The following is a 25,000-nucleotide window of genomic DNA, read 5'->3' as shown; positions in this document are numbered from 1 at the left end:
TACTGTTAGATTTCAGTACAGCCTTTGATATTATTGACCATAAACTGATGTTGAAGAAAACTTGTGTTGTGGCTTTTCAACCTCTGCCATATCGTGGATTCAGAGCTATCTATCTAATAGAACTCAAAAAGGTTTTCTTTAATGGAAGCTTCTCTAATGTCAAACGTGTAAAGAGCTGAGGAGAGACTGCATCACTTATTTTTATGAAGAAACATTGTGTTGAAAATCCCAAATTGTTTGCATAGTCAACTTATACACAGCTCTGACACACACTTACCACACCAGACATGCCACCAGGGGTCTTTTCACAGTCCCCAAATCCAAAATAGGGATGAAACGGTTACCGGTTTCATGATAAACCATGGTAAAAATCCCGACAGTTAGTATTACCGTTACAAATTTTAATTAGCAATAAAACTGTGTTTGATTACCACGGTTTGAAAAACTCCCGGTAAATACTGTCCAGCATAAACCAAAGTTAGCAACAGTCGTTTTGTGTGAAAACATGGCGAAAGGCAGTGACGGCGCTCGGGAGATTTTTCAGCCTTCTAAGAGGACCAAATCTGAAGTATGGTCATATTTTGGGTTTTACAAGAGTGCTGAGGGAAACTTAATCGAAGATGGTCACCCTGTCTGCAGAACATGCAAAAGGGGGCAACACTTGCAATCTCTTGAGTCATCTTCATGACCACCACCCACTACTTTATAGCGAATGCAAGGTAAGCTAACTTTTAGCTCAATGCATGATGTGGGGACTTCGGAAATGGGGGAAAATGTCATGGTTTATGTGTCTAACTTGCTAATAGCTTGTCAATAATGTAAACTGAAGCTTTCAGTGTTACCTACGCTTGTAAAAACTGCTGCTGCTGTATGCGTCGTGTGTCTGCAGACTCTATTCGCCCATTGCACACGATAACACGTTATGTAGTTTAGTCACCCAACCAACATATTTTGTTAATTTAAAACCCGTCAGTCATCGACTTGGTTGTAAAAGTGTTACAACAGGAGAAACACTACATACTCCTATACAAGACTCCTGTCAATTGTTGGGCTCATTGTTGGGCTCATTGCAATTACTATCACTGTCTTCTCAACCTTTCTTGGGTCAGAGGCAGTACCCTGGATTTCCGCCTGTCTGACGTGCCCAAAGTAAACTGCCTGTTACTCAGGCCCAAAAGCTAGGATATGCATATAATTGGTAGAATTGGATAAAAAAAAAACTCTTAAGTTTCGAAAACTGTTAAAATAATGTCTGAGTATAACAGAACCGATATGTCAGGCATAAACCCGAGGAAAACCCATCTGGATTTTCTTTTTTTTGTTGAGCTCCAATCAACTTCAAATGTGAAGCTACTGAAATCTATGACTTCCGCCTCCCAGATTGCAGTTCCTATGGCTTCCACTAGATGTCAGTCTTTATACATGGTTTCAGGCTTGTTTTTTGAAAAACCAACAAGTAATAGTTGTTTATCCATGGGGAGAGGTAAGGCAAAAGTAGTCTCATTGCGTGCGTGAACGAAGGCGCGCTCTTCGTTATTTTCCTTCCCTATTGAACATACTATTCTCCGTATGAAATATCATATATTTAGATATTAGACTACCTGAGGATTAATTTTAAACGTTGTTTGACTTGTTTGTACGAACTTTACAGGTAACTTCTGGGACTTTGTCTGCATGTTGAACGGGTGGATTACTGAACTCAATGACACCTTCTAAACTGACTTTTTGGGATATAAAGAAGGCTTTATCGAACAAAACGACCATTCATTGTGTAGCTGGGACCCTTGGGATTGCAAACAGAGGAAGATCTTCAAAGGTAAATTATTTATTTTATTGCTATTTAGGGCATCTCTATCAAAAATACAGCATCTCTGCTGTAATGTGACATTTTCTAAGGCTTTCATTGGCTCTCAGAAGGCGCCAGAAAGTGGAATGCGAGCTCTCCAGTCTCTGGGCGAAAAACAGCAGGAGTTTTTGTGAGTGGTCCTGCTGAGAACAATGACACTGGAGCGCGCGTGCACGAGACTACTCCATGTTTTTCTTTCAGTGTTTGAATGAACACAACATCATCCGGTTGGAATATTATCGCTATTTTACGAGAAAAATCGCATAAAAATTGATTTTAAACAGCGTTTGACATGCTTCGAAGTACGGTAATGGAATATTTAGACATTTTTGGTCATGAAATGCGCCGGCGCATCACCCTTCGGATAGTGACTTGAACGCACGAACAAAACGGAGCTATTTGGATATAACTATGGATTATTTAGAACCAAAACAACATTTGTTGAAGTAGAAGTCCTGGGAGTGCATTCTGATGAAGAACAGCAAAGGTAATCCAATTTTTCTTATAGTAAATCTGAGTTTGGTGAGGGCCAAACTTGGTGGGTGTCAAATTAGCTTGCCATGATGGCCAGGCTATGTAGTCAGAATATTGCAAAATGTGCTTTCACCGAAAAGCTATTTTAAAAACTGACACCGCGATTGCATAAAGGAGTTTTGTATCTATAATTCTTAAAATAATTATGTTTTTTGTCAACGTTTATCGTGAGTAATTTTGTAAATTCACCGGAAGTTTGCGGTGGGTATGCTAGTTCTGAACATCACATGCTAATGTAAAAAGCTGGTTTTTGATATAAATATGAACTTGATTGAACAAAACATGCATGTATTGTATAACAATGTCCTAGGAGTGCCATCTGATGAAGATCAAAGGTTAGTGCTGCATTTAGCTGTGGTTTGGGTTTTTATGACATATATGCTTGCTTTGAAAATGGCTGTGTGAATATTCTTTTGCTGGGTACTCTCCTGACATAATCTAATGTTTTGCTTTCGCTGTAAAGCCTTTTTGAAATCGGACAATGTGGTTAGATAAAGGAGAGTCTTGTCTTTAAAATGGTGTAAAATATTCATATGTTTGAGAAATTGAAGTTTTTGCATTTGAGGTATTTGTATTTCGCGCCACGCTATACTATTGGATATTGGTGAGGCGTTCCGCTAGCGGAACGTCTGTCCCTAACAGGTTAATTACGATTTTGTATTTTGAATTTGGCTCGTTCCGATTTCACCGATGTTGTCGAATTTGATCCCGCTTCACGGTAAGAGGACTCATTTGTATTTATGTAAATTGTGCATGGGGTCATTGCATTTACTCAAATTCAACACAGAAGAGACTGTGTATGTTTGTGAATAATAATTATAACGTAACGACACCAATAATAATAATACATTTGCTATTCCCTTGTTTACAGAGCGGGCATGCAGCGGGCAAACCCAGTGATGCTACTGGTCTCTCATCTACAGTTGTGACACAGACACTCAAGCAAGCATTTTAAAAAAGGCAGGCTGCTTATGCAACCACATAAAAAAATGCTCAAGACCTCACTGCAGCCCTTTTCGTATTACATTGCAAAGGACATGATGCCATTTCAAATTGTTGAGAGGCCTGGCTTTCTGAGGATGATAAAGGTTGCCGTGCCTCACTAAAAAGTGCCATCAAACATTTTCCAAGACTGAAATCCCAAACCTGTACACCCAGGTTAAAGCTGATGTTGTGAAAAAGTTTGGCTCAAGGCACATGGTTTGCTGCAACTACTGACCTCTGGACCAGTGAAAGCCGGGGTGGTCAACCCTACATCAGCTTCACTAACCATTACCTCACCCCAGACTGGCAACTGGAATCAAACTGCCTGGAAACACAGTTCTTCCCAGAAGATCACTCGGCTCACAACAGAGTTTTTTGAGAATACGCTGGAAGAGTGGGGGGGGGGGGGTCAACAAGAAAGACTTGGTCTGCATAACCACAGACAACGCAACAAACATAATCTTGGCTTTTGAAGAGTTCCCAGATTTGTGGCTTGGGTGCTTTGGACATAATTTGAACCTGGCCATCTCAAAGGCTCGGAGTTGACACAGCAGTCAAGGCCTAACGTCATCTGGTCCAAGGCTTCTCATGGAGCTGGAAGAGAAGGAGAGAACTGAGAGAAAAGCAAGCTGCCCTCAACATGCCACAGAAGGCTCTGATCCATGATGTGGTGACCCGATGAGGATCTACACACAAGATGCTTGAGCGTTTCCTCAGCCAACAGCAGCCAGTCTGTGCGACACTGGCTGGAGAAAGAGGAACATGGCATCTGATGCCCAAAGATGCCGACATGAGTGTCATGGAGCAAATGTGCCAGCTCCTTAAACCTCTGAGGCAAGTGCATCTGTAAACTTGCTCAGAGACATGAGTGACACTGTCAGCCATCAAGCCTGTCCTGGACCACATCACCGGTGATGTTCTGGTGGAAAAGGATACGGAGCCATCCCTGACCAAAGAGATGAAAAGGGTAATGAGAGAAGACCTTAACAACAGATAAACAGAGAAGGCAAAAGAGAGTCATGCACATGGCATGTTTCATTGACCCCAGCTTCAAAAGGAGCTTTTTAGATGAGCCTGAGGCTGCAAAAGTTGACACTGACAGCTGTGTCCAGGAGGCCTTGAAGCTGGCAGCTGGACAAGTCAGGGAAGAACCACAAAGCACCAGCAGCACCTCCACCACCAACACCCCCACAGCATCGGAGGGGAAAGGCCTGGCTGGGTTGCTGAGAAAGATCACCTCTCTGATGCATACATACAGGATGTTAGGCCAGCAGCACCTTATTTCTTTATGAAGGAGAGAACGGCCATACAATCCAGTGCTGTCCATTTGATTTGTTTACATTTTGTGTGTTGTTATTTTAATGTCAACACCTGCACATTGGATTTGTTTATATATGGTTGTATTGTTCTTACATGCACATTGCTTTACTTGTGTTGCTTTCATATGCACATTTGATTTGCTTACTTAAATTAAGGTTGTGTTCATTAAAACCTGCACTACAGAAACTTCTCTCATAGCCACATGGTGCCATCTTTAACGTTATTTTTATGTTTATGCACACAAAAAGTGCATAGTGCTGCTAATTTTATTTGTTGGTTTTCAATATAAACCTTGGTGAAATGATTTCCGTTTGTGTATCAGTACAAACGGAAATTTTAACAATACCGCGATAATCTTGGTCACTATAATCGTGATATGAAATGTTCATACCGTTTCATCTCTAATCCAAAACAAATTCAAGAAAGCATACAGTGCCATATAGAGCCATTATTGCATGGAACTCCGTTCCATCTCATATTTCTCAAATAAACAGCAAACCTGGTTTCAAAAAACAGATAAAGCAACACCTCACAGCACAACGCCTCTCTCATATTTGACCTAGATAGTTTGTCCTAGATAGTTTGACCTAGATATTGATATGTAGGCTGCGTGTGCCTTTTCTGTCCTTGGGATGTTCTTGTCTATTAATGTTCTGTATTGTCATTTTTCATGTTTTGTTTGGACCCCAGGAAAAGTAGCTGTTGCTTTTGGAACAGCTAATGGGGATCCTTATAAAATACTAAATGTCAGGGGAATTTTGTGAAACAAGGTTGCTATTTTTACGTCAGGGAATTTAGCGAAAAGTGTCAGCCTATTTGCAAAGTACTTTAGTTCTGTCCTTGTGATGAACTTGTCTATTAATGTTATGTATTATGTCATGTTTTATTTTTTGTGTGGACCCCAGGTAGAGTAGCTGCTGATTTAGCAGTAGCTAATGGGGATCCTAATAAAATACTAAATACTAAGACTGATTCACTCCTGGTCCTAACTGAGCTTCAAGTGCATTGTCATTACCCAAAATGGAGTAATAAATTCAGTCAATTCAGGACGAACAGTTGGTTTTCAATTAGGAAATGTTTTACTTCAGTTTACTTTCTGGATTTACTGAAATAAAACTAAACAAATTAAATGGACTCCACACCTAGAAATGACTTGCATTAGGAAATATGCAGCTTCTGGTGTGTGAGGGAAATGGAAGTCCCAAAAATGTGACCCTGGTGTGAAATGTCTCCTTTCACATTCTCACCTGTTGGCAGATGCTCTTCAGCACATACTTGGCGTAAATTTCTAGGCTGGCCGTTTCTATAGAGACTGTGTGGCCGCCCGACTTCTTGGAACCTATGTCGTCGTCGGCAATTTCATCGAGGCCGGCGGGGTGAGAGAATCCCGAGCCCTTCAGTTCTGCATCGCCTGGAGCGCGATGGATAGAAAATGTTACAAAATGTATAACTTCAAGGTTCTGTGGTCTTACTGGTGACCAGTTGTAATAGAGACACATTTAAAGTGGAACTGACAGTGTTTTAAATACTTTGCAGATATGAAACAGACAATCATAATATCAGTACAAAATATCAAATGTCCAGTTTACGCTTGAAAACCAACTTTATATGAGGTTTTTAAAAACATGTTCTATTTGACTCAAAATGCCATGACGTACAGAAAGGCATCGTTGGCAGAATAGATGGATGGAGTTCAATGCATGACTAATACAGTCACCAATACATTTGTTAGTCCAAAGAAATTATTGCTTTCAGGTTGTAAATTACAACAGTCAGTCATAATGTGGCTAATAGGCGAGCACACGTGTCAAACAAGGCCCACAGGCCAAATAGGACACAAATGCAAGTATAAATGAAACAACATTTGAGTCATCTACTTTATGGAATTACAGCCTGAAGTGATAGCGTCGGTAAATTCAACTTAAATTGCGCCTCCGTGTCCCCCATTTACAGAGCACAGTGAAGGGAAAATATACAGACACATGCCACAGTCCAAGCTAGGCTACTAAAATGTTACAGTCTGGGTTCGGTTTTTAAAGCTTGACAATGAATAACCAAAAAAATAAACCTGCAACAAAACACCATGCAAAGGAGAATTACAGCAACATTTGAGCAGTAGCCTAGGCTGGCTACTCAACTACAATATATTTTGAGTGCACCATACAGCAATGCTGCATTCAACCTCACCGGTGATTCATGCAGTGCAAAAAAAAAACGTAAAATCTACAGCTACATTTTGGTTATTTGTAGTTATTAAATACATTTTGAGTCGCAGAATGTTATGAACATCTGCAAGCATAGTAGCAAAGGATGGAGAAATATTTATGTCTTATTTCGTTTTAATATGTTAAAAATGCTATATACAATGCATTTTGTTACAGCCTTATTCTAAAATTGATTGAATAGTTGTTTTTTCTCAATCTACACATAAGAACCCATAATGAAAAAGCAAAACCTTTTTTTTGTGTGTGCAAATGTATAAAATATACAAAACTGAAATATTTAATTTACATACAGTACATACAGTACCAGTCAAACGTTTAAACACATACTCATTCAAGGCTTTTCTTTATTTTGACTATTTTCTACATTGTAGAATGCCAAGAGTGTGCAAAGCTGTCATCAAGGCAAAGGGTGGCTACTTTGAAGAATCTCAAATATATTTTGATTTGTTTAACACTTTCTTGGTTACTACATCCTTCCAAGTGTCATTTCATAGTTTTAATGTCTTCACTATTATTCTACAATGTGGAAAATAGTAAAAATAAAGAAAAACCCTGGAATGAGTAGATGTCCAAACTTTGACTGGTACTTCTAAGTATTCAGACCTTTTACTCAGTACTTTGAAAGCACCTTTGGCAGGGATTACAGCCTTGAGTTTTCTTGGGTATGACAATACAAGCTTGACACACCTGCATTCAGGGAGTTTCTCCCATTCTTATCTACAGATCCACTCAAGCTCTGTCAGGTTGGATGAGGAGCATCACTGCACAGCTATTTTCAGGTCTCTCCAGAGATGTTCGATCTGGTTCAAGTCCGGGCCACTCAAGGACATTCTGAAACTTGTCCCGAAGCCCATCCTGCGTTGTCTTGGCTGAGTGCTTAGGGTCATTGTCATGTCTAGGGTCCTGAGCGCTGTGGAGCAGGTTTTCATCAAGGATCTCTCTGTACTTTGCTCTGTTCATCTTTCTCTCGATCCTGACTAGTCTCCCACTCCCTGCCGCTGAAAAACATCCCCCCCCAGCATGATGCTGCCACCATCACGCTTCACCGTAGGGATGGTGCCATGTTTCCTCCAGACGTGACGCTTGGCATTCAGGCCAAAGTTCGACCTGTGCCGACACAATCCTGTCTCGGAGCTCTACGGACAACTCCTTCGACCTCATGGCTTGGTTTTTGCTCTGACATGCACTGTCAGCTGTGGGACCTTATATAGACAGGAGTGTGCCTTTCCAAATCATGCTCAATCAATTGAATTTACAACAGGTGGACTTCAATCAAGTTGTAGAAACATCTCAAGGATGATTAATGGAAGTAAGGTTTCTGTTTTTTATATTTAATACATTTGCAACAATTTCTAAAAACCTGTTTTCAATTTGTCATTATGGGGTATAGTGTATAGATTGATGAGAAAAAAACCACAAATCAACTTTAGAATAAGGCTGGAACATAAATGAAATGTGGAAAAAGTCAAGGGGTCTGAATCCAACCCGAATGCACTGTACAGCAGTCTACGTACATAATCGGACATTATAAATGGTCATATTTTTTCAAATGAAACAATGGCCAGTTTGGTTCGCAATTGCACATTTTTCATGTAAAAACAAATAGTCTATGTCTGGCCTCGAATTCAGTTCTCTCAATATGGCCTGTGCGCTGATTGAGTTTGACACCCCTGGCTTAGCGTATCTATTTATGTAGCTAGCTGTTTATTTAGCAAGTTAAAAACGCAGACCCTAACGTTAGCTAGCTAGCTGCTGGGAGGATGTCATGTCATTGGAGGAGTGGGTGAGTGGCCGACTTTTCCCCCTCATATCGTTTTCGGTACAGCTAGAGATGGTTAGCTAACAAGAAATGTGAATCGCTTTGCGAGTTAGCTATTCTGAACTTAAACGACTTATCGACAGTTAGATAACTAAGAGATATGCTATCAAATGTTTTTGGCATCTATAAAATGAGCGGGCAGGCAGGCAAGCTGCAGTAGGACGAGTAGGCAACTATTCCCCATCGTTTATCAGTGCAATTTTGACGGCCAACTAGCTGAAAAGGTTTGAGAGGGTTTATCTAATGTTCCTTTGTTAGATTTGAGCTCATCTTGCTCTGGCTAACACTAGTTGTTGATCTTGTCGTTTTTGATGTGCATAACTGAGGGAGAAAGAGCCTACCTTTTCATGGTTGTTTGATCAATAGGACTGTAAAGTTTGCAAATGTAAGAGGACTCCTGTGGTGTTTACATATTTCCAGAAATCCATTCAGGTGTATTTTGGTGAATGCATTCTAATGATGTAAAGTCGCGCTGTTGTTACTGCCTGTCATTTTTACATTAACATTTTAGTCATTTAGCAGATGCTCTTATCCAGAGCGACTTACAGTAGTGAACGCATACATTTTCATACATTTTATTTCATGCATTTTTTTGTACTGGCCCCCCGTGGGAATCGAACCCACAACCCTGGCGTTGCACACACCATGCTGGCGTTGCAAACACCATGCTCTACCAACTGAGCCACAGGTCAAAGTGAATGATGGCAGGCCCGTGTGGCAAATGGCTTATTTGCATATAGGCCAACTGTAGCTCTGATTGGCTATGGCGCACTGGTCTGAGTAGACTCCGGTCCTGGACAAGGCAGTTTTATTTACGGCAGTGTCTATGCATGGGAGCTTTCCCACTCTATATTGCTATAGAATTTTAACAAATGCCTTACTTTACATCATTCCCAAACATTCTATGAATTTATGAAAATGACTATATCTATGTGCACGCTTGTGAGAAAGTGAAAGTCATTCTTCCTGGGTATGTATAAAAAGATTTTAATACGATTTCATGTTGCTAAAACGCTGTCAGCTCCACTTTAATAACTATAAATACATCAACCTATTCACATTCAATTGTCAAATTGGACTCATACGCAACTTTAAGGACAAAATAATAGCATAATACTGAGTGTATTACCCAGCATAAAGACAGCCTTTAGGACAGCAAAGACAGCTCCGACCACTATGCTGTTCTGCGAGGCAGCCAGAAGGTGGCGATCACACGACGACCGGATCCCAACAGAAGAGTTATCTGCAAAATATAAAATCATTAACATCTACATTAAATCAAAAACATATATTAATTAATATAATCAATTAAAATAATATAAGATGTGGGATCACAGTTGGAATTAGTTTGTTTTGTGAGTACCTGACTTGGCTCCAGCCTGGGGGCAGGGGTTGCGTTGGGGGGTCTTGAAAAGGTGCAGCAGAATCCTGCAGGTCAGACGGGCTCCGGGCTCAGAGTCCTGTTCACTGCAGGCTGGGAGGAGACACACACAGAGAGAGGTAGGTTAGATGGGTACACATACAGACGGTCGCACAGACAGCCACACACAACCTCAACAATTAATCTGAAGGGGATTAAATCTGTTCTAGCAAAGTGTGACGACGCTCCCACTCTATCTGCCAAATTCATTCTCTTTGCTCTTGTTTTCCGTAATATGATGTCCGTGGGCGGAGCTGGGAGGGTTGTCAGTGAAATGGGACACACCTGGGCTCGGGTGTGTCACGGGGATAAGTACACCTTCCCCCCATACATTGAAGAGACTCCATGCAGACAGTTTTTTTTTTGTGGCATTTTTGGCCTTTTTTCGTTTGTTTTTGCACCTCTCAATACCCTTCATTATCACCATCTATGCACACATCCACTCACTTACACTACTGACTACACACCATTGTTACTTTATTTAATAAATATATATGTTTGTTATTTCTTTATCTCCGCATTGTCTCCCTCTTTTGTTAATCAGCGTCTCATCCCGTCAGCGGGATCAAAATCCAGCGAAAAATCATATCGCCATTAGCATAACAAAATGTAATAATTAGAAGAAAAAAATATATATATTTATTTTTTTTCGTTTTATAGATACACCTCTCCTGAATCGACCCACGTCGTCCGATTTCAAAAAGGTTTAACAGGAAAAGCAAATCATTAGATTATGTTAGAGGAGTCCATCGTAAAATGCAGCAACATAGCCATTTTCCGACCAAACACATGCATCACAAATAATCAAAAAACAGCTAAATGCAGCACTAACCTTTTACAAACTTCATCAGATGACACACCTAGGACATCATGTTACACAATGCATGCATTCTTTTGTTCAATAAAGTTCATATTTGTATATGAAAACAGCATTTTACATCGGCGTCTGACGTTGACTAACTATTTTCCCGTCAAATGCATCCAGGGAAACAGTGCTACATTTTACTGAATTACTATTCGAAAACATTTTTAAAATGTAATATTGTCATTCTAAGATTTATAGATGAATATCTCTTGAAGGCACCTGTCATACCAGATTTAAAAATAACTTTACTGGGTAATCACACTTAGCGATAAAAGGGATGCGATACTCAGAAAATGACCTAGTAAATACAGCTCGGCGCCATCTTGGAACAATCGCATTTCACATCTAATGTTGTATAATATTGTCAATAATCCCTTACCTTTAGTTGTCTTCATCAGAAAGCACTTCCAGGAATCCCAGGTCCACAACAGATGTATTTTCGGTCGAAAAAGTCCATCCTTTATGTTCAATTAGCTTGCTGATGTTAGTGCGTCCGAAGGGCATATCCAACTAATCTGCCTTGCGCCCCACAGTGGTTTCGAAATAGTACTTTTTTTTCACATTTAGGTTCGTTCAAACATGTCAAACGTTGTATAACATAAATCTTCAGAGCCTGTTTCAACAAGAGAGCCAATAAGATTCGAGGGGGACGATTTCAATGTGTTTCAAAACGTTTCCAAAGGTGGGGGTAGACAGGGCCGCCGGCGTCATAATGGTGATGGCCCTCCCGCTGTGACCAATTTCCAACGCGTCTCATTCACTGAGTTTCGACAGTAGAAGGATCAGAACACTTTGTAAAGACTGGTGACATCTTGTGGAAGCAATAGGAAGTGCTCAATAAACGATATCTCATGGTGTGAATTATAGGCGACGACGTGAAGTTGAGTCCACAATTCAGAATTCCACTTCCTGGTTCAATCGGTCTCGGGGTTTTGACTGCCATATGAGTTCTGTTATACTCACAGACACCATTCAAACAGTTTTAGAAACTTTAGGGTGTTTTCTATCCACAGGTATTAATGATATGCATATCCTAGCTTCTGAGTCTGATTAGTAGGCCGTTGAAAATGGGCACAAATTTTTTCCAAAATGCGCTGTGGCGCCCCCTATCCTAGGGTAACGTCAAGAGGTTAAAGGCTGCCAGCCGGTTCGCATCCCGGAGTCGCCTCTTCACTGTTGACTTTGAGACTGGTGTTTAGCGGCTACCAGTTGAGGACTTGTGAGGTGTCTGTTTCTCAAACTAGACACTAAAGTATTGTCCTCTTGCTCAGTTCTGCAATGGGGCCTCCCACTCCTCTTTCTATTCTGGTTAGAGCCAGTTTGCGCTGTTCTGTGAAGGGAGTAGTACACAGTGTTGTACGAGATCTTCAGTTTCTTGGCAATTGCTCACATCGAATAGCCTTCATTTCTCAGAACAAGAATAGACTGACGAGTTTCAGAAGAAAGTTCTTTGTTTCTGGCCATTTTGAGCCTGTAATCGAACCCAAAAATTATGATGCTCCAGATACTCAACTAGTCTAAAAAAAGGCCAGTTTTATTGCTTCTTAAATCAGGACAACAGTTTTCAGCTGTGCTAACATAATTGCAAAAGGGTTTTCTAATGATCAATTAGCCTTTAAAAATTATAAACTTGGATTAGCTAACAACGTGCCATTGGAACACAGGAGTGACGGTTGCTGACAATGGGCCTCTGTACTCCTATGTAGATATTTCATTTTGAAAAGAAATCTGCCGTTTCCAGGTACAATAGTCATTTACAACATTAACCTCTTGGGGCTAGGTGGGACGCTAGCGTGCCACCCGTGGTGCACTCCATCAACAGCAGGTGCATTTCAAGAGCGGCAAATTTGAATCCAAATAAATGTCAAAATTCAAATTTTTCAAAAATACAACTATGTTACACCATTTGAAAGATAAACATCTCCTTAATCTAACCACGTTTTACGATTTCAAAAAGGTTTTACGGCGAAAGCATAAATTTAGAGTATGTTAGGACAGTACATTTACAAGAGTTGTGTGTAATGTTTTGTCAAGTCAAAGACAGGGTCACCAAAACCATAAAACCAGCTAAAATGATGCACTAACCTTTTACAATCTCCATCAGATGACACTCCTAGGACATTATGTTAGACAATGCATGCATTTTTAGTTCTATCAAGTTCATTTTTATATCCAAAAACAGCGTTTTACTACGGCATTGATGTTGAGGAAATCGTTTCCCTCCAATAACCGGCAGTCAAGTCAGCGTCACAAATTAAATAATTAAAATTAGAAAACATTGTTAAAATATTATATTGTCATTTAAAGAATTATAGATTTACATCTCTTGAACGCAATCAACTTGCCAGATTTAAAAATAACCTTACTGGGAAATCACACTTTGCAATAATCTGAGCACTGCGCCCAGAAATATACGCGTTGCGATACAGACTAGACGTCATGTTGGGGAGATCTAAAATCGAAAATACTATGTAAATAATCCATTACCTTTGATTCTCTTCATCAGATGTCACTTCCAGGTATCACAGGTCCATAACGAATGTAGTTTTGTTCAAAAAAGCTCATCATTTATGTCCAAAAATCTCCGTCTCGTTAGCACATGATGTAAGCCAGCCGGACTTCTCGTCATGAACGAGGGGAAAAAATATATTTCCGTTCGTTCAAACATGTCAAACGTTGTATAGCATAAATCATTAGGGCCTTTTTTAACCAGAACATGAATAATATTCAAGGTGGACGAATGCATACTCTTTCATAACGTATTGGAACGAGGGTACCCAACATGAAGTAGCGCGCCAGGTGTCTAATGGGACATCATCGTTCCATGGCTCTTGTTCGGTCAGATCTCCCTCCAGAAGACTCAAAACACTTTGTAAAGGCTGGTGACATCTAGTGGAAGCAATAGGAAGTGCCAAAATATTCCTAAACCCCTGTGTTTTTCAATGGGATAGGTTTAAAGTCAATACAACACATCAGGTATCCACTTCCTGTCAGAAAATGTCTCAGGGTTTTGCCTGCCAAATGAGTTCTGTTATACTCACAGACACCATTCAAACAGTTTTGGAAACTTTAGAGTGTTTTCTATCCATATATAATAAGTATATGCATATTCTAGTTACTGGGTAGGATTAGTAACCAGATTAAATCGGGTACATTTTTTTTATCCAGACGTGCAAATGCTGCCCCCTAGACCCAACAGGTTAACAATGTCTACACTGTATTTCTGATCAATTTGATGTTATTTTAAATGGACAAAAAAAATATGCTTTTCTTTCAAAAACAAGGACATTTCTAAGTGACCCCAAACCTTTGAACGGTAGTGTATGTACTAAACAGCTGTTGAAGATCGCTAAGCACTACCAGGTTGAAATTAGTGATAAACCCCCCCAAAATTGTTAGGTTGATACTGAAGGCCAATCTGATGTAGAGTGGTGTATGCATAGTTACCACTGGGGCAGCCTATGTCGAGGACTCGCCACCTCCCCAGCTGTCTTCCCATTTCACTCTGTTAGCTCTAGTAGTCTTTCTTTTGAACAGCAGAAAGAACTGCTTCTGTTACAGCTAGAGCATGATCGTGTTAAGCATGATAAGGAATTGGAATTTAAACAGGAGCGTGCTAAAATCAAGCTGCAACAAGCACGGCTAGACTTGGTTAGGGATGGTAAGCTGTCGGTGGAGGGTTTGCTTAGGGAAGGTGACCCTGATTTACCTAGGGGTCGCTCCTCTCTCGGTCATGCCCCGGACATATTTTATACTGTTGGAAACTTTTTTTTTAATGAAAAGGACCCAGATGTTATTTTCATTGTTTGAGTGAGTTGCTGACACTAAGAGTTAGCCTGATTCTGATCGCACTTTAATGTTGCAGTGTGTTAACTGGTAAAGTGTGTGGTTGCTAATTTCTGTATTACCAAATGAGGAGAGACAAACTTCACACACCAGTCAGAGTTATACTTAAACTACATCTTTAATTAAGAGCTTTGCATTCGCACTTGACTTTCAACGATTCACCATTTCTAATGAACCATTGAGTGTCAACACAATGACTACTGAGATCTTTATAGCAAAGATCCACCACCCTTTGACATGACAAACCGCAGATAGTTAGGAACGGTTCACAAAGAAAGACTGTTACTTGAGAGAGGAGTATCCACAGCCAGATAGCATTAGCTATAAATTATCGTTCAGTTTGGTCCCCTTGACGAGGTTTCTAATCTCGTTCCTGGTACTTCATAGTACAAAAACACCAACTCATCCACCAACTCATCCAATGGCATATATCAATTGTCAACTCTAGATACTCCCATCTCAAGCAAACCCCCTCTTGACCCCACTCCTGGACAAGCTCATTGAGGGGAGTGAGCCTCTAGGACATACACTATCCCAGGATAAGTGCAAGATCTAGAGAGAGGACATACAATGGTCCCAGACACTGCCATACACCTCCCCACAACATAGAAATGACTGGAGTGACTTGCGCACAGACATTGTTGAGACAAGTAATTGGTTCCCCATTAATCACGCCATCCCTTCACATGGTTTAAGAATAGGTAAAGACACATTTACATATGAAGACAATGTTTCATTCTGACTTCTCCCCTCTCTGGGCCCCAAGTGACTGAGCCCTAGCTAAGGGAAAAGTACAACTGTCAACACCAGAGTCCAAAGGGCACGCCATCCTAATGACAAGTATCTCACATAAGCATATTATACAAATAAAACATCTTAATTATCTATGTTACCCAACTAATTCTGATTCATCCGCCACAAGCGCAGGAAGCATATTCAGCTCTTTGTGTAGCTGACAGTGTCAGCTATGCTAAGGTTATAATGGCTGTTTTACAGATTTACGAATTGCTTACTGAGGATAACCGCCAACAATTTAGAACTTTAAAAAGTTCAAAAGTAGCATTGCAGAGTCCCGTATTCAGAGTGAGTGGGGGCGTCCGGAGAGACTTGGGTCTCGCCCACCGAGACACTCTGGTTTACGGGGAGAGCTTCATTCATCTAGGGTTGAGCCTGGTTCCCATGGTAAAGCTGACTGCAGTCAAGAGTGTCACTACTGTCAGTGTTCAGGTCACCGGAAAAACGAATGTCCTGTTCTCAGGGCTAAGGGTAAATGCAGTACTTGCGCTAACTTTAAACCTAAGCCTACGGCGTTAGCATCACCTGTCCCACATCCGTTCACTCCTGTCAGTCCATCTCATGCCCAGGTGCATGTGGAAGTCCCAATTGACCCAGATTATTTACCTTTCATGAGAGGGTTTTGTGTCTCTGTTAGGAAGTAACGACCCAGTGCCAGTGAAGATCCTGAGGGACACCGGTGCCTTTGAGTTGTTTGTGTTAGAGTCTGTGTTACCCTTCTCTGCTGAGTGGAGGCGATATGGTCATTGACTAGTCGCTCAAAGCACTTCATGATGACGGAAGTGAGTGCTACGGAGTGATAGTCATTTAGCTCAGTTACCTTAGCTTTCTTGGGAACAGGAACAATGGTAACTGAGCTAAATGACTATCGCCCCGTAGCACTCACTTCGGTCATCATGGAGTGCTTTGAGAGACTAGTCAAGGACCATATCACCTCCAACCTACCTGACACCCCAGACCCATCCAATTTGCTTACCGCCCCAATAGGTCCACAGATGACGCAATCGCAATCACACTGCCCTAACCCATCTGGACAAGAAGAATACCTATGTAAGAATGCTGTTCATTGACTACAGCTCAGCATTTAACTTCTTTGGGATCTGGGGGCAGTATTGAGTAGTTTGGATGAATAAAGTGCCCAGAGTAAACTGCCTGCCACTCAGGCCCAAAAGTTAGAATATGCATATAATTAGTAGATTTGGATAGAAAACTCTGAAGTTTCTAAATCTGTTTTAATGATGTCTTTGAGTATAACAGAACTCATATGGCAGGCAAAAACCTGAGAAGAAATCCAACCAGGAAGTGGGAAATCTGAGGTTTGTAGTTTTCAAGTGATTGCCTATCCAATACACAGTGTCTATGGGGTCATATTGCACTTCCTAAGGCTTCCACTAGATGTCAACAGTCTTTAGAACGTTGTTTCAGGCTTCTACTGTGAAGGGGGAGAGAATAAGAGGTGTTTGAATCAGGGGTCTGGCAGAATGCCAAAAGTACAGGTGCATCAAAGCGGGGACCGAGAGACTGAAAAACAGCTTCTATCAAGGCCATCAGACTGTTAAACAGCCATCACTAACATTGAGTGGCTGCTGCCAACATACTAACTCCTCTCTAGCCACTTTAATAATGAAAAAATTGATGTAATAAATGTATCACTAGCCACTTTAAACAATGCCACTTTATATAATGTTTACATACCCTACGTTACTCATCTCATATGTATATACTGTACTCTATACCATCTACTGCATCTTGCCTATGCCGTTCGGCCATCGCTCATTCATATATTTTTATGTACATATTCTTATTCATTCCTTTACACTTGTGTGTGTATAAGGTAGTTGTGAAATTGTTAGGTTAGATTACTTGTTAGATATTACTGCATGGTCGGAACTAGAAGCACAAGAATTTCGCTACACTCGCATGAACATCTGCTAACCATGTGTATGTGACAAATAAAATTTTATTTGAGTCTGATTCGGGGAATAGTGTTTTAATTAGGAGAAATCGGGTTGAACATTATCAGTTCCATTGCATAAGCTGATGGTGGATTCTGAACTAGTGAAAGGCGAGTTTGTTATAGGGGTGCGTCCTTTGTTGGCTGTTGAAGGTATCGATGTTATCGTTGGGAATAACTTGGCTGGTGAGCGTGTAGGGCCTGTCGTGTCTCCACCTTTAGTGGTTTCCGCTAAGCCGTTGTTTGTAGGGATTCCCGATGAGACCGCGCAGAGTTTTCCAGAGGTGTTCCCTGCGTGCGCGGTGACGCATTCCATGAGCCTTGGCGATCTGGTCACTGCGCTGGCTAACGATAATGTTACAAACAAACCCGTGACTACTTTCCCTGTTATCCGTGACCCGCTCCGATCTAATCAAGGAGCAGTGGGCTGACCCCACATTAGAAGTGGCCTGTGCAAATTGTGCCTGTGCAATAGTTGGGAGATGTTGCCCATGGCTATTTTCTCCAGGATGATGTCCTGATGAGAAAATGGGTGCCCCAGTCGTTTTTCTGTGGGGGAGGTTATTAGTCAGGTTTTTGTACTAGTTAAGTTAAGTTTTGTGAGTTGGTGTTAAACATCCCCCGATGATCTTGCTGGACATCTGGGCATGAGGAAAACTTAAAATCGCATACTGAGACATTTCTTTTGGCCTAGGATAAAGAGGGATGTTTCTGCGTTCATCAAAACCTGTCACATCTGTCAATTAACAGGTAAACCTAATCAAGCTTTTAAGCCGGTACCACTGTTTCCTATTCCCGTAGTCAGCCAGCCTTTTGAGTATCTGATTGTTGACTGTGTTGGCCCTCAGCCTCGCTCCAAGAATGGTAGTAGTTACCTGTTCACTGTGTTAGACCACTAGGTTTCCTGCTGCCTATCCTCTACGTTCTATCACGACTAAGTTCGTGCTAAAAGCTTTGACTCAGTTTCTTGCCGTTTGGAATCCGTAAGGTTATTCAGACTGACCAAGGTTCGAATTTCACCTCCAATCTGTTTGGTCAGGTTCTCCAACAGCTCCATATTAAACACAAATTGACTAACGCCTATCACGCACAGAGTCAAGGAGCGCTGTAACATTTCCATCAAACACTTAAGTCTTTGTTGTGAGCTTATTGTACGGAGATGGATAAGGATTGGGAGGAGGGGGTTGCCATGGTTACTGTTAGCCGCCAGGGAGCTTTCACAGGAGAGCACATTAGGTCCAAATGACCTAATGTTCGGACATAGTGCGCGTGGGATTCTAGCAGTGCTCCAGGATGACAGGAAGTCTCCCAAGCCACCTCAGTCCCTGTCATCTTATGTGTGTGATTTCTGGCGACGACCTGTACGCCACTGGTGAGATGGCTAAAGGAATATTTGATCGGCGAGCTGAGCCTCGTCACTTTAGTTCAAGTGACCAGATTCTTGCTCTGCTGACAATTGTTGGTTCTCCTTTTCAAGCCAAGTTTCAAGGTCCATATACGGCTGTGCGCCAGTGCACTGAGCAAAACTGTATAGTTGCTACTCTGGAACGGAGGAAAGCGCACCAACTGTGCCATGCAAATCTGCTAAAACCCTATTACGTACTTTCTTCTGAGGCTGAACAGTGGGAGTCCACAGAGGATGTTAAATCCTATTATTTTGGCCAGTACGGTTACATCGCTGGGTTCTTCTTTTTGTCATGCTATGTCTTTGCATGGTGAGGATGTCGTCCCTGGTCCCGACGATTGCATACTGCAGGGTAGATTGAAAAGTTCAGGTCACTGGATGTTTTGGATAGCCTTCTTGCTCATCTACATGCTGATAGGCGAGATGAGTTGGTCAGTCTGATTCAGAGTTTTCCAGTTTTGTTTTCTGATACCCCTACACATACAAACTAAAAATAGAACACGATATTGATGCGGACCCCATCCGTCAGCGGTTCTACAGAGTTTCGTCAGAGAAACATAGTTGTCTGGATGTTGAGATCAGGTACAAACTGGATAATGATATTGCAGAGCCTCTCTCAAGCTGGGCTTTTCCCTGTATCTTGGTCAGTAAACCAGATGGGACAAAGATTTTGTACGGACTACCGTAAGGTAAACAGTGTCACAAAGCCACATTCATTTCCACGGATGGAGGACTGCGTTGATCAGGTTGGAGCAGCGAAGTTAGTGAGCTAGTTTTACCTGTTAAAGGGCTATTGGCAGGTGCCACTGATGCATAGGACACACAATCTCTGCCTTTATTACACCCTCCCGTCTGTACTCTTATTCGGTTATGAGTTTTGGCCTGCGTAACACACCTGCTACTTTTCAGCGCCTTATGAATAGGACTGTCTCCAGTCTCGTCGGGTGTGCTGTTTATCTGGACGACGTAGTAGTTTATGCAGATACTGGTGGACACGCGTTCTAATGCGCATTGTCCCCGAATGTTGTGACATATGCGTGTCGCCCACGTGATCTGCCACTGTTTATTTAGTGTTGTCCTGTTGCTCCTGTCATCAGTCCCTTCTGTCCTCTTCTTTAAATAATTGTTATGCTTAAAAAAGGTAGCTTCCTGTGCGCACTGGTTGCTGAGGTTGGCTGGGGCAGCATTAACCAGAGCAGTATGTTTGTTTTAGAATATATATATATATATATATATATATATATATATATATATATATATATATATTATATAAATATAAATAAATAAATAAATAAAAACAATTGGGTTGGTGTGGTGTTCCAGGGTCCTTGGTGGTCCGCAGTTTTATGGGGGGAGACCAAAAGGTTGGATCCGGATGGGGACACAGACCCTGAATGGACCCAAGAACAATCAGACCCAGACCAGAGAACAAATCGACCTAGACAGTCCTATACTCAGCTGGCCCCTCCACCAATTTTGTGTTATTGCACTACAACAAAGCTTTCTTAGTGTCCAACAAGCTTTCTCTACCCTTAACCTTGTTCTGAACACCTCCCAAACAAAGGATAATGTGGTTTGGTAAGAAGAATGCCCCTCCTCCCACAGATGTTATTACTACCTCTGAGGGTTTAGAGCTTGAGGTAGTCACCTCATACAAGTACTTGGGAGTACGGCTAGATGGTGCACTGTCCTTCTCTCAGCACATATCAAAGCTGCAAGCTAAAGTTAAATCTAGGCTTGGTTTCCTCTATCGTAATCGTTCCTCTTTCACCCCAGCTGACAAACTAACCCTGATTCAAATGACCATCCTACCCTTGCTAGATTATGGAGACAATTTATAGATCGGCAGGTAAGGGTGCTCTCGAGCGGCTAGATGTTCTTTACCATTTGGCCATCAGAATTGCCACCAATGCTCCTTATAGGACACATCACTGCACTCTATACTCCTCTGTAAACTGGTCATCCCTGTATACCTGTCGCAAGACCCACTGGTTTATGCTTATTTATAAAACCCTCTTAGGCCTCACTCCCCCCTCACTCCCGCCCTCATCCTCCACATACAACACCCGTTCTGCCAGTCACATTCTGTTAAAAGGTCCCCAAAGCACACACATCCCTGGATCGCTCCTCTTTTCAGTTCGCTGCAGCTAGCGACTGGAACAAGCTGCAACAAACACTCAAACTGGACAGTTTTATCTCAATCTCTTCATTCAAAGACTCAATCATGGACACTCTTACTGACAGTTGCGGCTGCTTTGTGTGATGCATTGTTGTCTCTACCTTCTTGCCCTTTGTGCTGTTGTCTGTGCCCAATAATGTTTGTACCATGTTTTGACAACTTCACAGGGGACTTTGAAAACAGGCTGAATGAGGCCTTGTCCTCTGAGTGAGAGGCAGCTTTGATTGGCCACCACAGACAGACACACACACTGTGCAGAGTGGAACCAAACACACTGTGGCGCTTACCTCCTGCTCAGACAGAAAATACAAAAGTTATGCATTATGGGGATGGGAGTATCTTCAAAGCCTAGAGAGGCAGGCAGACAGGGCCTCTGTGTACTGTAAACTCATTTATACCGAGATGGCAGAGAGTTTAGACTAGATGAAATAGGAGACTGGGATCTAAGAATCTAAGAGTAAGGCCTGGGTGGTGTTCCTTAGGGCATTCAACAAAAACGCTTCAAAACATTTAGCAACGGAAAACGAAAATGAACGTTCCTTATTAGACCGAGTACAGGTAGTCAGTCCATCCCTATTACACGGTTTTCTTTCGTTTGGTGCCTCATGAACAGGACCCTGGCATTGGGTCTGGGGGTGAGAGACGGGCTCTTACCAGCGTTGAGGAGGGAAGGGATGGCTACGCAGCGGACCAGGTCCTCCAGGAGAAGACACTGACGGGCAATGAGGATGGCTACGAAGGTGGCCAGGGAGTCATGGAAGGAGAGATCGCTGACCTGAGACAGAACAGAGAGAAGGAAACAGAGAAGGAAATGTTCAAATTTGAAGTTGACTGCTAATTACTCAACACGTATTGGTGTACAGAGAAAGAGATGCTGGAATGTTACTGTGTGTGTTCCACTCTAATCGTGCCTCAGAGCCGGAGGAGCATTCAGCGGGTCGGACACGAGGTGCATGTAGCAGGGGCTCCCCTAACGATCACAGATTACAAAAACAAAGCCAGTCATGTCGCGGACACCAATGCTGCCCTACCGGACAAGCTAAACACCTTTTTCTCACGCTTCGAGCACCACGATGACTAAGCAGCCAAGGAGAGCACCAGAGGACAACAAGGGTTACGTACATGGGTTTTTTATAAACTAGGGTACTAGTGAGAATGTCCTATGCTGGACAACTTATTACATCTGGTGATAAGTCATTGCTAATAATCTGCCAAAATTTTTCAAGTAATTACATTAAGATATAGCTACAACGCAGCTATCGGAAAGTATTCAGACCTTGAGTTTTCCCACACTTTGTTAAATTACAGCCTAATTCTAAAATGTATATTTGTTTTCCCCCCCCTCCATCTATACACAATATCCCTTAATAAAGCAAAAACAGTTTTTTTAGGAATGTTAACAACTGCATAAAAAAATGAAAACCTGAAATCTCACATTTACATCAGTATTCAGACTTTGTTGAAGGACCTTTGGCAGTGATTAAGTCCTCTTGGGTATGACGCTACAAGCTTGGCACACTTGTATTTGGGGAGTTTCTCCCATTCTTCTCTGCAGATCCTCTCATGCTCTGTCTGGTTGGATGGGCGTCGCTGCACAGCTATTTTCAGGTCTCTCCTGAAATGTTCTATAAAGTTTTCATCAAGGATCTCTGTACTTTGCGCAGTTCATCTTTCCCTCGATCCTGACTAGTCTCCCAGTCCCTGCCGCTGAAAAACATCCCCACAGCATGATGCTGCCAATACCATGCTTCGCCGTATGATGAAGGCCACTGTGTTCTTGGGGATTTTCAATGCTGCAGAAATGTTTTGGTACCCTTCCCAGATCTGTGCCTCGAAACAATCCTGTCTCGGAGCTGTGTGGACAATTCCTTTAACCTCATGGCTTGGTTTTTGCTCTGACATGCAGTGTCAACTGTGGGACCTTATATAGACAGGTGTGTGTCTTTCCAAATCATGTCCAATCAATTGAAAGATCAATGGAAACAGGATGCACCCGAGCTCAATTTCGAGTTTCATAGCAAATGGTCTGAATAAGGTATGTTTATACTTAATTTTTAACTGTTTTTGCTTTGTCATTATGGGGTACTGTGTGTAGATTGAGGATTTGAATTAATCCATTTTAGAATAAGGCTGTAACGTAACAAAATGTGTAAAAAAAAAAAAAATCAAGGGGTCTGAATACTTTCCGAATGCAATAAAATTCATAGGTAAATTAACTCATGTTTAATAACCCTTTCTCATGGTTGGTGTCTTGACAGATTTGTTTAAAATCGTGTCACATAATACATTACTTTTCTGTCCTTGCATTTATGGCAGAGTAAGTTGCTGTGATATCATGTTTTAAGCATTAATTAGTTAAATTAGACATTGAACTTGAACCCTTTAAGAATCCTGGATCTAGCTTTCTGTCAAATTTTTGTATAGAGATTTAAGAAATTCAGCGTAACTACATTTACATTTTACATTTTAGTCATTTAGCAGACGCTCTTATCCAGAGGGACTTCGAGTAGTGAATGCATACATTTCATACATTTTTGTTTCTCCCGTACTGGTCCCCCCGTGGGAATCGAACCCACAAACCTGGCGTTGCAAACACTATGCTCTACCAACTGAGCCACACTTAACATTTGTCGTCTCCTTATGTCAGCATTTCCCAAACTCGTTCCTCGGGACTCCAAGGTCAAAGCTTGATGATTAGTTGATTATTTGAATCAGCTGTGTCGTGCTAGGGCAAAAATCTAAACGTAAATCCGGGGTCCCGAGTACAGTGTTTGGGGAAACCCTGCCTTATGGGCACACAAATGCAAAATGTGCTGAGTATGCGATTGCAAAATCTAATGCTTCTAACTGAAAGAGTCACCTTGATACTTAAAACCTAAATCGATACTGTCATTAACGTGGTTCTTCAATAATTATGCATAATACTTGTTGGATGCGCATTTGGTGTCTGATTAGTTATGCCATGATATTTTCACACATCATCATCATACGATCCAGGAAGGAATTTTTATAATTGAGAGTCAAGTGATGAACAGCTGTTGTGATAGCGCATGCAACGCAATAGCCCAAGTGCTGGATAAAAGGTGTTTGCGAGGAATGTCCAGAATATCATTTCTTTCTCATTCCTCACGCTGGTGAAGACAGTTGTGCCTGGATCCACATTGGATCTAATATCTCTATTGAATTGATGTTGATCATCTGTTGTTGTGGGCTTGCTTTACAGCAGGGTCTCATTAGATTTAACAGAGAAAGCATCAAGGTCATGGGTTCATGTTTTAGTGGCTTGGATTGGACAGTCATTTATATATGATAGACTATGATGCAACACCCAACGCTATTCCTATTAATTATTCTGGATATAATTATAAAATAAATACACTACCGGTCAAAAGTTTCAGAACACCTACTCATTCAAGGGTTGTTATTTTTACTATTTTCTATATTGTAGAATAATTGTGAAGACATCAAAACTATAAAATAACATATGGAATCATGTAGTAACCAAAAAAGTGTTAAGCAAATCAAAATATATTTCAGATTCTTCAAATAGCCACCCTTTGCCTTGATGACAACTTTGCACACTCTTGGCATTCTCTCAACCAGCTTCACACCTGGAACCCTTTTCCAAAAGTCTTGAAGGAGTTCCCACATATGCTAAGCACTTATTGGCTGCTTTTTCTTCACTCTGCGGTCCGACTCATTCCAAACCATCTCAATTTGGTTGAGGTCGGGGGATTGTGGAGGCCAGGTCATCTGATGCAGTACTCCATCACTCTCCTTCTTGGTCAAATGGCCCTTACACAGCCTG

The 25,000-nt window shown here is 41.5% G+C and overlaps 1 protein-coding gene across 1 annotated transcript in view; it reads right to left on the bottom strand.

The window, feature by feature from the left end:
* The window catches only part of LOC106611503 (mediator of RNA polymerase II transcription subunit 12), a 104,246-nt gene that overhangs the window by 44,202 nt on the left and 35,044 nt on the right, over positions 1-25,000 (bottom strand). Inside the window, exons 23-26 of the mRNA XM_014211769.3 lie at positions 21,847-21,967; positions 10,092-10,202; positions 9,858-9,971; positions 5,932-6,095 (exon numbers count right to left, since the gene is read on the bottom strand). Coding sequence (XP_014067244.1) covers positions 5,932-6,095; positions 9,858-9,971; positions 10,092-10,202; positions 21,847-21,967 — 510 coding nt within the window. The remainder of the gene's footprint in view (positions 1-5,931; positions 6,096-9,857; positions 9,972-10,091; positions 10,203-21,846; positions 21,968-25,000) is intronic.

This window comes from Salmo salar, chromosome 09, assembly GCF_965601325.2.
Source record: "Salmo salar chromosome 09, fSalSal1, whole genome shotgun sequence".
NCBI lineage: Eukaryota > Metazoa > Chordata > Actinopteri > Salmoniformes > Salmonidae > Salmo > Salmo salar.
The sequence above is the reverse complement of the archived record's forward strand: the minus strand, read 5'-3'. Positions and strand labels throughout refer to the sequence as shown.